A 13,597-nucleotide genomic window follows, 5' to 3' on the forward strand; every position below is an offset into this window, starting at 1 on the left:
CATAAGAATTAACTATTATTTCCTACACAATTGGGGAGCCCTCATCTCTTGAAATCATGATGACATTCACAGATTTATGGTTTCGAATCACGAATTCGAATCCTTCCGACCATAAATTATCTACTAGATCTAGATTGCTTTGCTTCCGAATTCCGACAGATATGGCGGACCGCGGGAAATGTTGAATTGCGAACAACGAACAAATCGAAGGAAAAAACGTAGTCATTAATCATCGAATGTTGGGATATTTAGAATTTATCGGAAAAATATCAGTAAAAGGAAAAACTTGGACGTCCTGTTTGAGATATATATTTGAAGATGGTGAAAAATGGGATTTAGCAACAATAGACAATTAACACCACTCCACTTATCATAAGGTATTTTGCCACTCAAAGCTCGATGAGGGGACCTATTCTTCAAATAAACAGCAACTTGGAAAGCATCTTGCCAGTATGCTTTAGATAGTGAGCTTTCAGCCAACATTGATCTCGCCTTCTCTGTTATTGTACGATTAGTGCGTTCAGCAACTCCATTTTGCTGTGGGCTATAAGGCGTTGTTACTTGGTGCTCAATCCCATTCGAAGAAAGGTAATCAGAAAACTCTTTATTTACATATTCTTTTCCTCCATCGGTTCTAAGAGCCTTTATTTGAAAACCTAATTGTTTTTCAACTAGAGCTCGAAATAATAAAAATTTATTCTTTACCTCAGTTTTAGAAGATAAAAAATAAGGAAAAGAATATGTAAATAAAGAGTTTTCTGATTACCTTTCTTCGAATGGGATTGAGCACCAAGTAACAACGCCTTATAGCCCACAGCAAAATGGAGTTGCTGAACGCACTAATCGTACAATAACAGAGAAGGCGAGATCAATGTTGGCTGAAAGCTCACTATCTAAAGCATACTGGCAAGATGCTTTCCAAGTTGCTGTTTATTTGAAGAATAGGTCCCCTCATCGAGCTTTGAGTGGCAAAATACCTTATGATAAGTGGAGTGGTGTTAATTGTCTATTGTTGCTAAATCCCATTTTTCACCATCTTCAAATATATATCTCAAACAGGACGTCCAAGTTTTTCTTTTTACTGATATTTTTCCTATAAATTCTAAATATCCCAACATCGACGACCAATAATTAATCTATATTATGTCATTAATATTATTTAGTTCATATTTATATCAATCCTAACTCCTAAGTTTTAGCCAAAATTTTTACAAGCGCATGGCCCGCATTTAAATATAAGTACCTACTAGTTTATTTAAAAATCCCAACACCCCAATTGAGAACCTCCTCCTTTTTTTGAAGTCGGTTAAAAAGTAAAAACTAATAAAAATAAAATGTATATATATCCAGTATATAGTACTTTGTTACTAGTAAAACAATCATCAAGTGCACGTAAAACGTGAACCGAGCCGTTTCCAGTAAGTAAGTAGAAGGTTTCGTGCTCGTAAACCATGACCGTAGTTCGCTCCAACTGCAACGTACAAAACTACAAAGTACAAACTAAACCAGTTGTGGTTTGAAATTGAATTGCGCAGGTCGATCGTTAGTGCTGTCGGAAATCCGTACTCGATTAAAATAATACGCCTTTGTTTACGCGCCGTGCGAGAAAATACATTGAAGTTAAATAAAGTGAAGTTTTTCCTAATTTATGCTTCAATCATTTTCCATTGACTGATGTTGCCGTTATTTATTTATTGGTAAATGAAAAATCATTTTCTCTAAATTCGGTGTTTGTGCGTGTTTTCATGGATATTGGAAGGAGTCTGCAATAATTTTTGAATCTACCTTCTTTTTTTATGTGAGTACGTTTTTTATATGAGTGGGTACGATCTATTCCACGAACACTTGATTTTATATGAGTGGGTACGATATATTCCACGAACACTTGATTTTATATGAGTGGGTACGATCTATTCCACGAACACTTGATTTTATATGAGTGGGTACGATCTATTCCACGAACACTTGATTTTATATGAGTGGGTACGATCTATTCCACGAACACTTGATTTTATATGAGTGGGTACGATCTATTCCACGAACACTTGATTTTATTTTTATCAATTTTTAAGAATTCGCAGGCAATGTAATAAACAGCTAAATCTGAGATTTCATTAGAACTTGTAATAAATAGGCTTAAATTAGATATTTTTCCCAAAAAAAGGAGCTACCTACGTTATTATTTTGTGTTTGATATAATGTTTGACGAAATGAATATTATGGCCAGAAGGCAGAAACTAGATCCAGGAAATGATAGCTATCTATGTAAGGGATAATCCTTGATCCTTGAGCGGGTCCTTCTGTCTTCGTGCTGGAGTGCCTGGAGTCCAAACTTCCCTATTATTTTAAAATTTGGATGGTTTTTGAAAATATACAGAGAAAGTTTAGCTGATAGGTAGGTAGGTTGATTCACTGCGTAGAAATGGACTAATTAGTAGGTACCTATAGGCTTACTTATAGGCCTTAAAATAATTATATGTATACTTACTTATCTATTATTATTTTATTTTTAGGGTTCCGTACCTCAAAAGGAAAAAGGAACCCTTATAGGATCACTTTGCTGTCTGTCTGTCTGTCTGTCAAGAAACCTATAGGGTACTTCCCTATGAAATTTGGCATGAAGGTAGGTCTTTATAGCAGACATGAGGGGAAAAATCTGAAAATCGTGAATTTATGGTTAGGCACATCACAATAAAAAAAAAATGTGTTCAAGTAGGTATCGCTATTTCCAACTTTCAAAGTAAGATTACTATACCAATTAGTGGGGTACTTGAAAGGGCATTACTTCTATATTCTAAAACAGATTTTTTATTTATTTTTGGTTTTTGATGTGTGCAAAATGGGGATAAAATACGATTGTAGTAGGCAGGATTTGGCTGTACCTTTTTGTTTTTGTAATATCCCCACTGTTTACCCATAAGAGCCTCAATAGCTCAACGGGTAAAGGAGTGAACTGAAAACTGAAAGGTCGACGGTTCAAACCCCGGCCGTTGCACTATTGTCGTACCTACTCCTAGCACAAGCCTGACGCTTAGTTGGAGAGGAAAGGGGAATATTAGTCATTTAACATGGCTAATATTCTTTTTAAACACAAAAAAAAAATCGCAATAAAGAAATTTGAATTGAATTGAATTGGAACCCTCAGTGCGCGAGTCTGACTCGCACTTGGCCGGTTTTTACTAAATGAAGCAATTTCCATAACCGTCTCTTGACGTAGTAGGTAGGTACGGGTAGGTAGGTAGGTAGCTGCTACATGGTGCATGGTGTGGGGCTGTGGGCACGGCGCGTGACGGCAACGGCAGACCCAGTTATGCTGATACATGGGGGAAACTAACCATTTTACCATATTTATAGTCTCAATTGGCTACTTTAATTATTCTAAAGCCGTGATGGCTTAGTGGTTAGAATGTGTGGATCCATAGGAAAAGATCGCGGGTTTGACATTGGACAAGCCACAAAACTGTATGGTGGCCGATTCTCTAGGACACAATCTCTAAACTAAACTAAATTAACAGGTCTTAATCTAGTGCCATCCTTTTCTGCAAGTAACATTATGAAAGGGATTAGCAATAGATTTAGAGTTTAGACGTGTCATTTTAGTTTAGTTTAGAGATTGTGTACAATGGAATTAGCCACAATAGACGTTTCCAATTAGAGGCATATAAAATTATGTACCTATAATACGAGCTTATGCTTGCGACGTCGTTCGCGTGGACTACACAAAATTAAAACCCCTATTTGACCCCCTTAGGGGTTGAATTGTCAAAAACCCTTTCTTAGCGGATACCTACGTCATAATAGCTATCTGCATGCCAAATTTCAGCCCGATCCGTCCAGTATCAGGCTGAAATTTTGCATGCAGATAGCTATTATAACGTAGACATCCGCTAAGAAAGGATTTTTGACAATTCAACCCCTAAGTGGGTAAAATAGGGGTTCGAAATTTGTGTAGTCCACGCGAACGAAGCCGCGGCCATAAGCTAGTAGGTAGCTTATAAAATTGCAAAAACTTAAGAAATAATATCAATTGATAAGCTTTTATAGCGGATCTGGTGCCCCCATTAGTGAAAGGAAGTGGGACCTGTCGCGTGCACACACGAGTGCACAGGTTGGGTTACTCGAAGGGTTCGTCACCACATCGCTTCGTCACGGGTGCACACACGGAGGACACTACATGGGGTCCAAAATATTATACATTTTTGTTCCTACCTATAAGTAGGTAGGAACATTACGCGGCAGAAAATAATGTATATGTATCGACCTTTAACAAGAGATAGCGGTTTTGTAAAGCGTTGTCTCTGTCGTTGAGACCGACAAAATGTCACATAGGTATGAATGACAGAGAGCTCTACAAAGCCGAAATCTCATTCTAAGGTCGATGTACAGTACGAGGCCGAAAGTAATGTACATCGACCTTTAGAAGGAGACAGCAGATTTGTAGAGCAATGTCCCTGTCGTTGAGACCGACAAAACGTCACATAGGCACATAGGTATGAGTGACAGAGACAATGCTCTACAAAGCCGAAATCTCATTCTAAAGGTCGATGTACATTTTTTTTGCTGCGTTACAGTATAAAATCGTAGCTTTTACTATTTCAGTCTAGTTCGCTAACTCAGTGTCTACCACTGAATGATAGCCCACCCACCACCGATCTCATCTTACGTTTATTTTCAATCCATTGAAGGTTCTCTACAAAGAATATTTTGATATCACTCAGTGAAGGAGCAATGTACTATATCAGGTTTTTAACAATGTGTAACTTTGTAAGCCATAATTTACCAGAGATTTATGTTTACGCACTTCCTTAGTGGGTTGAATTAAGATTATCTATTATACGAGTAGGTATATAGGTAGGTTAGGTTATTTAGGTATATTATACCTAAACAATAGCGCTGCGCTATAATACGCATCGCCGCGTCCTCTTTTGTTTGTGGCTTTGGGTTCATCTTTTATTTTACACTGACTGGCATCTTTTACATTAGCTCATACTACGTAGGTACCTATTGTAAGAAATGTGACGTACTGACAGACGAGCAGACATACATAATTATTATACTTATAGTACGCGACAGGTCGAGATGGCAATCGTGGAGGAAACGCCCCCCCACATACCCGCACAGCCCCCGCTCTAATTCATTGCGGATGAGCACGGGTGACGTGCGGGGTGTCCGGGATGTCCCCCCTCATACCCCGATTGCCATCTCGACCTGTCGCATACTATACCTAGGTAGCTACTCTTTCCAACTAAGTTTCTTGGATGCTTTGAAAAAATCTAAAAGTTGGTATTATTAGGCCTAACGCATAACGGGCCATCTCTCTTGATAATGCGCGTCCAACTCTAGCTTCCAAGGCTAGCGTTTGAGTCTTTTCTGTGTTTTGTTGGTTGATTGTGCTTATTGGTGGAATGGACTTAGTAACCCAGTGCCTCATGTAAAGTTGTGTATTGCAATGTGCAGTTATAGCTGAAATAACGAAACAGCGTGAAGCACACGAGTGCAAAATGACGAAATCGGCATCTGGAGTCTGTAGCAAGTGCAAGCTGTTAGCTGAGGTGGCCGCGTTGCGCGCTCCGGCGCGTCGCCAACTCGCTCGGAACTGCGCAGTTATATGCTGCACGATACGATACATACACCCACATGTAATATACTTACTTACTGACTTACAGGTGCTTACAGATCTTTGTCATTTAGTGTATCTATAAACAAAGAGGGGATACACAAAATCGACTCACTAGAAACCGGCGTAATTAAACTGCATGTAGGTAATATGCGCTAAGTATATCGTATGCGTGTGACTGAGATGGTTTCAGAAGAATTTTTAGATTTATCCAAGTTACTATTACACAAAACACAAAAACTTTCTTCACTACTACACTTCGAGGCTGTTATATCTACATTGAAAAAAAATGGATGAATTACCTATATCAGGGCATGAGCTTTCAGTTGTCGACAAGATGGTATATCTAGTTGTATTGTTACATATTTAATTGTGATTTGAAAAGAGCAACTGCTGAGTTTCTTGTCAAATCTTCTCAGTAGAATCTTCATTCCGAACGGTGGTAGAGTCACAGACGTAACATTAGACACTCGTCCTAGATGAAATAAATTGATGTTGATTTGATTTTGATAAACATTAGATAGATACAGCAAAAATTCTGCTTTGGCGGCAGTAGTTCTGAGACGGACATGACCTGTGACCTGGCCTGGCTGAAGTCTTGAACCAATATTTACAGTTATATGAGTAGAGAAATTCGCACCGGTAAATGTAGTGTGGAATGACCTCCAGGCTGATGGCGACATCAAGAACGTGGTGGGAAACAGAGGGGATGTCGGTGCCCTCGGTGCCCGTGAAGTTATGGAGAGTGGAGAGCACAGTTTGGTTACATCATAGAGACACAGTAGTCCGACTCCTTCGATCTCGTTGTAATATTGATGAACATAATGACCTTTCAACATAATGTGGCGACCATGTCTCGGATCCATATGTCATCACTGGCAACACGCGCTGTTCGAAGACTTTGGTCTTCAAGCACTGAGGAATTTTGGACGAGAAGGCTATATATCAGCCAGTACCAAAATAATACATGAGAAACCGGCTTTACTCCAGTGAAAAAGGACCCCGGATGGGTTCGAAACTAGTCGACTTGTACATGTATAATGGAAATCACTGACGATAGTTTAAACGCTCAAAATGTAGGTATCTAAATTATAAATACACGTGATTGATTTACCAAGAGAAAGTCAATAACAACAATAACTGCCGGCCGTTTCGTTGAACTCTACCGGAACTGAACCGGCCCGAAATACTGAAGGATCCGGAAAGGAATTCCGGAGCTTATTAAATCTTGCCACTTGCTGTTTTTGGTTACATATTATATCAAATTTTCACGTATCCTTGAAGTCCATTCATCAAGTATTTTTTATAATTTTTACTAGCTGATGCCCGCGACTTCGTACGCGTGGATTTAGGTTTTTAAAAATCCCGTGGGAACTCTTTGATTTCTCGGGATAAAAAATAGCCTTTGTCACTCTCCAGGTATTTGTCTATACACAAGCGAAAAATCACGTCAGTCCGTTGCACCGTTGCGACGTGATGGAAGGACAAACCAACAAACAAACACACTGTCGCATTTATAATAAGAGTACTTTACTTAATAAGGGTACTTGATAAGGGTGTTTTACCTACACTTCAAGGAAATTTCTAAATAATTTTAAATACATATCAAAAATTGCGTAACCGGCAGGATTCGAACCTGCGTCTTCTGGGTTAGCGCCCGACGCCTTGCCCGCTAGGCCACGGTTTCGCTTACTGCCATTCAAGTAATGCTTCAACAGACACTAGAAAGGGAGTAATCAGATACCTAGTGTACAAACCCGAGTGGCGGCGCCAAGGTCGACAACCGTGTGTTACGCACATACTCGTTGCCGAAAACAATGACTGTAACATGTAAATTGTCGGAAGAAAGCGAAATTAGCGACAGCCCGTCGACGTTTGATGCTTTTCCGCTTTCTAGACGCGCCGCGCTTCAGCCAACGGGTACACTGCCAGAGGCAGAATGTTTAGTGGCCTTGTGGGTAGCTTGATGATGATTATTATGGCAGGTACCTACTACCTATGTCTTAGACAAGTTCAACTCGTCAAGGTCTGCACCCATCTTCTTTAGGGGCGTGAGGTTACGAAGGGGAGCGCGCGATCATGTAGAGTTGGATTAGCAAGAGTTTGCGCTTCGAACACCTTCATTTAGTATTCAAAGATAAGTTATTATAGCAAAGTGACGAGTGATGTTCTACACTCGTTCACATAATAGTATAATCACCAACTACCAGCTATCCAATGAGACGATTCCTCGTTCTTTCGAAGTTAGTAAAAAATTTAATATGCCATCTAGAGGGGCGCCTATGACGTGCTTGCCTAGGGCGCTCTCGACATTTAATCCGCCTCTGACTTAAACGTTTCCGTCTGTTGTAATCCCAGGATCGAACCCCTGACCTCCCGAATAGAAGGCCGACGTCTTAACCAATGGGCTATCACTGCTCTATAGAAAACAATACGAGCACTTCGTTTCTATCAGCTTAAGCGATCTTGCGATGTCGTGTGTAGATGTCACCATCTATCTGCCGCATCACATGATAATCTAACCATGTAAAATTATATCAAGTTTCTCTTATGATCGAGTTAAAACGCAACAGGTCGAGATAGCAATCCGGGTATGAGGCGGGGGGATGCCCCGTACGGCGTACACCCGCACGTTACCCGCGCTTGCCCGCACCGAATTAGCGCGGGGGTTATGCCATCTCGACGTGTCGTGTCTGCACTTGTAATTAACGTCAAAGTAAAATCATTTATGTAACAAAATAGGTAACATTTACACTTGTTGATAGTCAGTTGTTGGATTTGTAAGGTGAAAAAACTTAAAACTAAAGCTATGTAGGGGTTCCAAAAAGAGTCCACAAAAGGGTCTGAAAAGAGCCCACCACAAACTCGGCCGGGTTACGGGTATAACTTACCTAGTTAGACTAGTTACCTATCTCTGTTGTTGTTGATGTTAAGATTGAATGCGGTAAGAGTTGACTTAGCGTTGCACAATGGGATTACCCCAAGACATGCAGTAATCCTGTTACAACATACTTGACTTAATAATGCGGACGCGAGCTAAGCTGTTAGAACATACTTGACTTGAAAATGCGGGCGCGAGTTAAGCTTGAAGACAATGTGGTGATAGATACTATAACTAGAGTACCTAAGTAAATTGGGTGGCTGAAGTATATTAAGTCTAGTAACTTATGGTGAGTAAGACATTTTTTGTAAAGTGTTCTATAAGATCCTTGTGTTGTGGAATTGCTCCGTGCATCTTTATGGTTAATACACAGAAATGTATTTACATATTTTCTACCTATGATATAAACTTTATTCTTTTTTCCATCTTAATTTTAAGTTTAAGCAACCAAGCGGTCTAATTAAACTGGATTTGAGCGCAGTTACATTCTCATCAACTGATAGAGACCACAGCTGGACATAGGTCTCTTGTAGGGACTTCCACAATCCACATGCGCCATACGGTCTAGCTCCGGCTCGCGACTCGCTTCATATCGTCTGTGCACCTAGTGGAGGGTCTTCAAACGTTGCTTTTTCTGGCAAGAAGTTGCACTTCTAGCAATTGGGACCCCAACGTCTATCGGTTTTACGAACTACCTATGTACCCTGCCCACAGTGGCGTGCATAGGAGTTCAAGCCAGGGTATGCATTTAAGTACGAACTTATTGTACGGCAGGTTATAATAAAAAATAAGCATTGATTTCTTACAATGAGGGTAAGCAGTGCGTTTATGCCTCTATGAGCTGCACGCCACTGCCTGCCCATTGCCACTTCAGCTTCGCAACCCGTTGAGCTATTTCGGTTACTCTAGTTCTCCTACGGATCTCCTCATTTCTGATTTATTCATGTAGGTATAGAGAAACTCCAAGCAAAGCTCTCTCCATCGCCCGCTGAGTGGCTCTGAGATTTCTTATGAGGCCCACAGTTAGCGAGCAGGTGATTGAAGTTTAATGTTGACGTTGTTGTTCCAGCGGTAGTGCACAGCGAGGCGCGGTATAGCAGCTATGTGGGGCGCGCGGTAGCGGCAGCATGGCCGCGCCGCTCCTCGTGCTGGCGGCGTTCGCGATCTCTGCGTCGCCGGCTGGCTCTCAAGGTACCACTCATTGTCACATTCACCTAGAAAGAAAAGAAAGAAAGAAAAACGTTTATTTTTTAAAGCTGCGCCACACATTACCAGTTAGACCTAGTTAGGTCATCCCGGCGCCTCTAATACTTATACCTACACTCACATCATCACTAACTACCCCACTGCCGCCTGCCGGCCCACAGTAGTGGCCAGTAGACAGGTCTCTTCTCAGAATGAGAAGGGTCCTCCGCGCCGGCCAGTGTGGATTGGCAGACTATTATAAATATTAAAAAACTTTTTATTAGAAAAGGGCTACTATGCCGTAAATGATTTCCTAAACGACGAACAAAAAAATAAATAATAATATCGGTCTCCCTAACTAAGGTCTAAGGACCAAATTGCGACACCCAAACTGGGTATCCATAATACTTTGTACATACTTAATATGATGTAGTATATGGAAATGCAATAAATGAAAATTGAAATTGAAATTGAAATTGACTTCCCACACCTATGAAAACATTATGGCGAACTCTCAGGCATGCAGGTTTCGTCACGATGTTTTCCTTCACCGTTAAAGAAAACGCACAAAACTGAAAAGTTAGAGGTGCGTGCTCGGAATCGAACAGGCTGACTCAACCGAGTGAGCGGTACCTAATAGCCTATGGTTGCTCACTTACCTCGGCTAAATCATACCTAATATGGTAATGTAAGCAGTATTATTCGACATAGGTACAAGACGGCGAAAGCGACTCCACAGCGGCTGACTTGCTGTCATATTTGATATTTCCTCTGCCTACTTAATTATGAATGAAGTTAAGACACACACGGTGTGTTTTATATTCATAATTAGCCATTTATTACGTCATTCTGGAATTACGTAATTTTGTTTTGGAGAAGATTACGTCTTAGTTCAATCCAAGTATAAATGTATAAACCACGGATGCCGGTGACACAATAGGCTACTTTTATCCCGAAAAATCAGAGTCAGAGAGATTTATAAGAAGTCTTATGTCGCCCATCATCTAGTTATACATGAAAGACAAAAACAGAATTTTTCATCCCACTTCTGATGTTAAAAGACGAAAATTTTTATTCACAATGCTTACGTAGGCTGTGTTAGGTAAGTTAGGTGGATACGATTGGCAGGAGTACGCTGTCGTCGCTGTCTGCTATTCAAGTAGGAAAAATACAAAGTTGGTGAAATGAATAGCATTTAACCTAATATCGTGGATCGATACGGAGCGGCGGCTGCGGACATCATAATGAGCCACTCGTTCCTTGTTCCTTGCTATTTGTTTGTCCATTGTTTAGCCGTTAGCGCTGATAGCTACATAACCGTGACACGTTTGTACTGCCATGCATGATGCGTCTGACTGCCCCTTCACCCTATCCATGTTATGTCTATATCGGTTATATTCATAGAAATAAAGTAATAGACCGGCCAAGTGCGAGTCAGGCTCGCGGACCGAGGGTTCCGTACTACAGTCACATTTTTTCGACATTTATCTATAGTATAATATGTCTTTCCCCGGGATGTAAGCTAACTCTGTACCAAATTTCATCAAAATCCGTTAAACTGTTAGGCCGTGAAAAGTTAGCAGACAGGCAGACAGACAGACACACTTTCGCACTTTCGCATTTATAATATTAGTATGGATTAATAAATAGGACATTCATGAAGCGGTGTAGTTGTAACTTGTAAGCATTAGGCGAGTATGTGGGTGACATGAATCACGGCGAGCCCCCTGGGGGCTGGGGGTGGCCGCCCCGGGGGGATCGTTGGCCGTTCACTCGTCGCCGGCCATTGCACGTCACACGTCACACGTCACACGTCACGAGGTCACTTCACTTCGCCTCGCCTTTCAATGCCGATATGAGACGGGTGCATTGGCGAATTTTCGGTACCTATCGAGTCTTCTTGGAAACTTTTAAATAACTACTAGATAGCTTTTAGCCGCGACTTCATTCCCCCTGTCCCACGTGCAAAAGTTTCTAAACCCGAACCTTATTTATAGATTTGATTTAATAGATATAATAATAATCTTTATTTCCTCAGACATCAAAGGCCCACAATATTATGTTAGTAACCATCTTAACCTATGTTAGTAACTATATTATAATATAATGTATGTTAGTAAGAAACTTATTCTATGTTAGTTAATATAATTAATATACTTACTTATTAACTAATGCAGACATCCAGTGCGCCTTGAGAGCGCTGTCCTGTCTGTCTGCTATCACCTTCAGGATAATGTTGGGACTTCTCTCCAACCTACTTTTGATTGAGGCGATCCTTTTCCGTATGATTGCGAAGAAGCCGTCTACACAGTTATCCGCAAACATACCGGACGCGCTACAGTACCGAGGCAGTCCCAACATTATTCTGAAGATGTTATTATACTGGACTCGGAGGGCGTTTATAGATTTTTGGGTATAATAATGGCTACAATGGATTCGGAAGGTTGGGGGTCCGATCCCGGGCACGCACATCTTACTTTTCAGAGTTTAAAGTTTAAAACACGTGCTTTATGAAGGAAAATATCGTGAGGAAACCTGCCATGCCTGAAAGAGAGTTCTTCATAATGTGTACGTACCTACTTAATATCTACTTATTTGTAATTTAGCAGGTATTTTTTTAGAAATCGTCAGCTAGAAATGAAAACGAAAACCATCCTCCATTAAAAAATCCACACATTATAATTTGGTGGGTGAATTCGGATAGATTCGAATCAAGCTGTCCATGCCCGAAAATAGGTTCACGAATACCTTGGTAGGAGGTAGGACTTGGCACCTGCAAGTTTTAACTTGTAGTAGGTATTATGTTATGTAGGTATGTATAGTAGGTACCTACTAGGTACGCGACAGATCGAGATGGGAATCGCGGTATGAGGCGGGGGGGACGCCCTACTGTACACCCACACGTCACCCGCATTCGCCCGCACCGGGTTAGTGCGGGTCTGTGCCAGTGTGTGAGGCGTTCTCACTTCTCCCCCGATTGCCATCTCGAGCTGTTGCATACTATTTATAGCTACCTAGTAAAAAAACCGGCCAAGTGCGAGTCAGGCTCGCGCAATGAGGGTTCCGTGCTACAGTCTTATTTTTTCGACATTTTGCACGATAATTCAAAAACTATGATGCATAAAAATAAATAAAAATCTGTTTTAAAATGTACAGGTGAAGACCTTTCATATGATACCCCACTTAATATAGTCATTCACTTCGAAAGTTGAAAATACTAATTATTAGTGACCACAATTTAATTTTTTTTGTGTGATCTAACCCGAAATTCACGGTTTTCAGATTTTTCCCCAAATGTCAGCTATAAGATCTACCTACCTGCCAAATTTCATGATTCTAGGTCAACGGGAAGTACCCTGTAGGTTTCTTGACAGACAGACAACAAAGTGATCCTATAAGGGTTCCGTTTTTCCTTTTGAGGTACGGAACCCTAAAAGTAAGTATGTATGTTAGTCAAACCGCTTGCCTTATGACTGCCGTTATTTTCTTTGAAATACTAAAATGACCCAATAAAGTTCGTTGTATCGTATGTTTTGAAATATTGTAGTAACGGTAACTAAGCTACAATTGTTCGGTGTTTGTGCTCGCTCGAGTCCGAGCCACGTCATTTGGTTATGCACTAAGTAGGTATTGCCAAATGAGATGACCGCATTGCAAGCTGTGAAGGGCGAAAATGACGAATCACACGAAAAAAACCGGCCAAGTGCGAGTCAGGCTCGCGCACCGAGGGTTCCGTATTACAGTAGCATTTTTTCGACATTTTGCACGATAATTCAAAAACTATGATGCCTAAAATTAAATAAAAATCTGTTTTAGAATTTACAGGTAAAGCCCTTTCATATGATACCCCACTTGATATAGTGATCTTACTTCGAAAGTTGAAAATAGCAATATTTGTTCAAAAACACATTTTA

At 40.6% G+C, this 13,597-nt stretch overlaps 1 protein-coding gene across 1 annotated transcript in view; it reads left to right on the forward strand.

The window, feature by feature from the left end:
- Positions 1 to 1,496: 1,496 nt before the first annotated feature.
- Cad96Cb (protocadherin Fat 4-like Cad96Ca) overlaps positions 1,497 to 13,597 on the forward strand; it is a 43,865-nt gene continuing 31,764 nt past the window's right edge. Inside the window, exons 1-2 of the mRNA XM_069498140.1 lie at positions 1,497 to 1,798; positions 9,568 to 9,689. Coding sequence (XP_069354241.1) covers positions 9,626 to 9,689 — 64 coding nt within the window. The 5' untranslated portion in view covers positions 1,497 to 1,798; positions 9,568 to 9,625. The remainder of the gene's footprint in view (positions 1,799 to 9,567; positions 9,690 to 13,597) is intronic.

This window comes from Maniola hyperantus, chromosome 4 (assembly GCF_902806685.2).
Source record: "Maniola hyperantus chromosome 4, iAphHyp1.2, whole genome shotgun sequence".
NCBI classification, from domain to species: domain Eukaryota; kingdom Metazoa; phylum Arthropoda; class Insecta; order Lepidoptera; family Nymphalidae; genus Maniola; species Maniola hyperantus.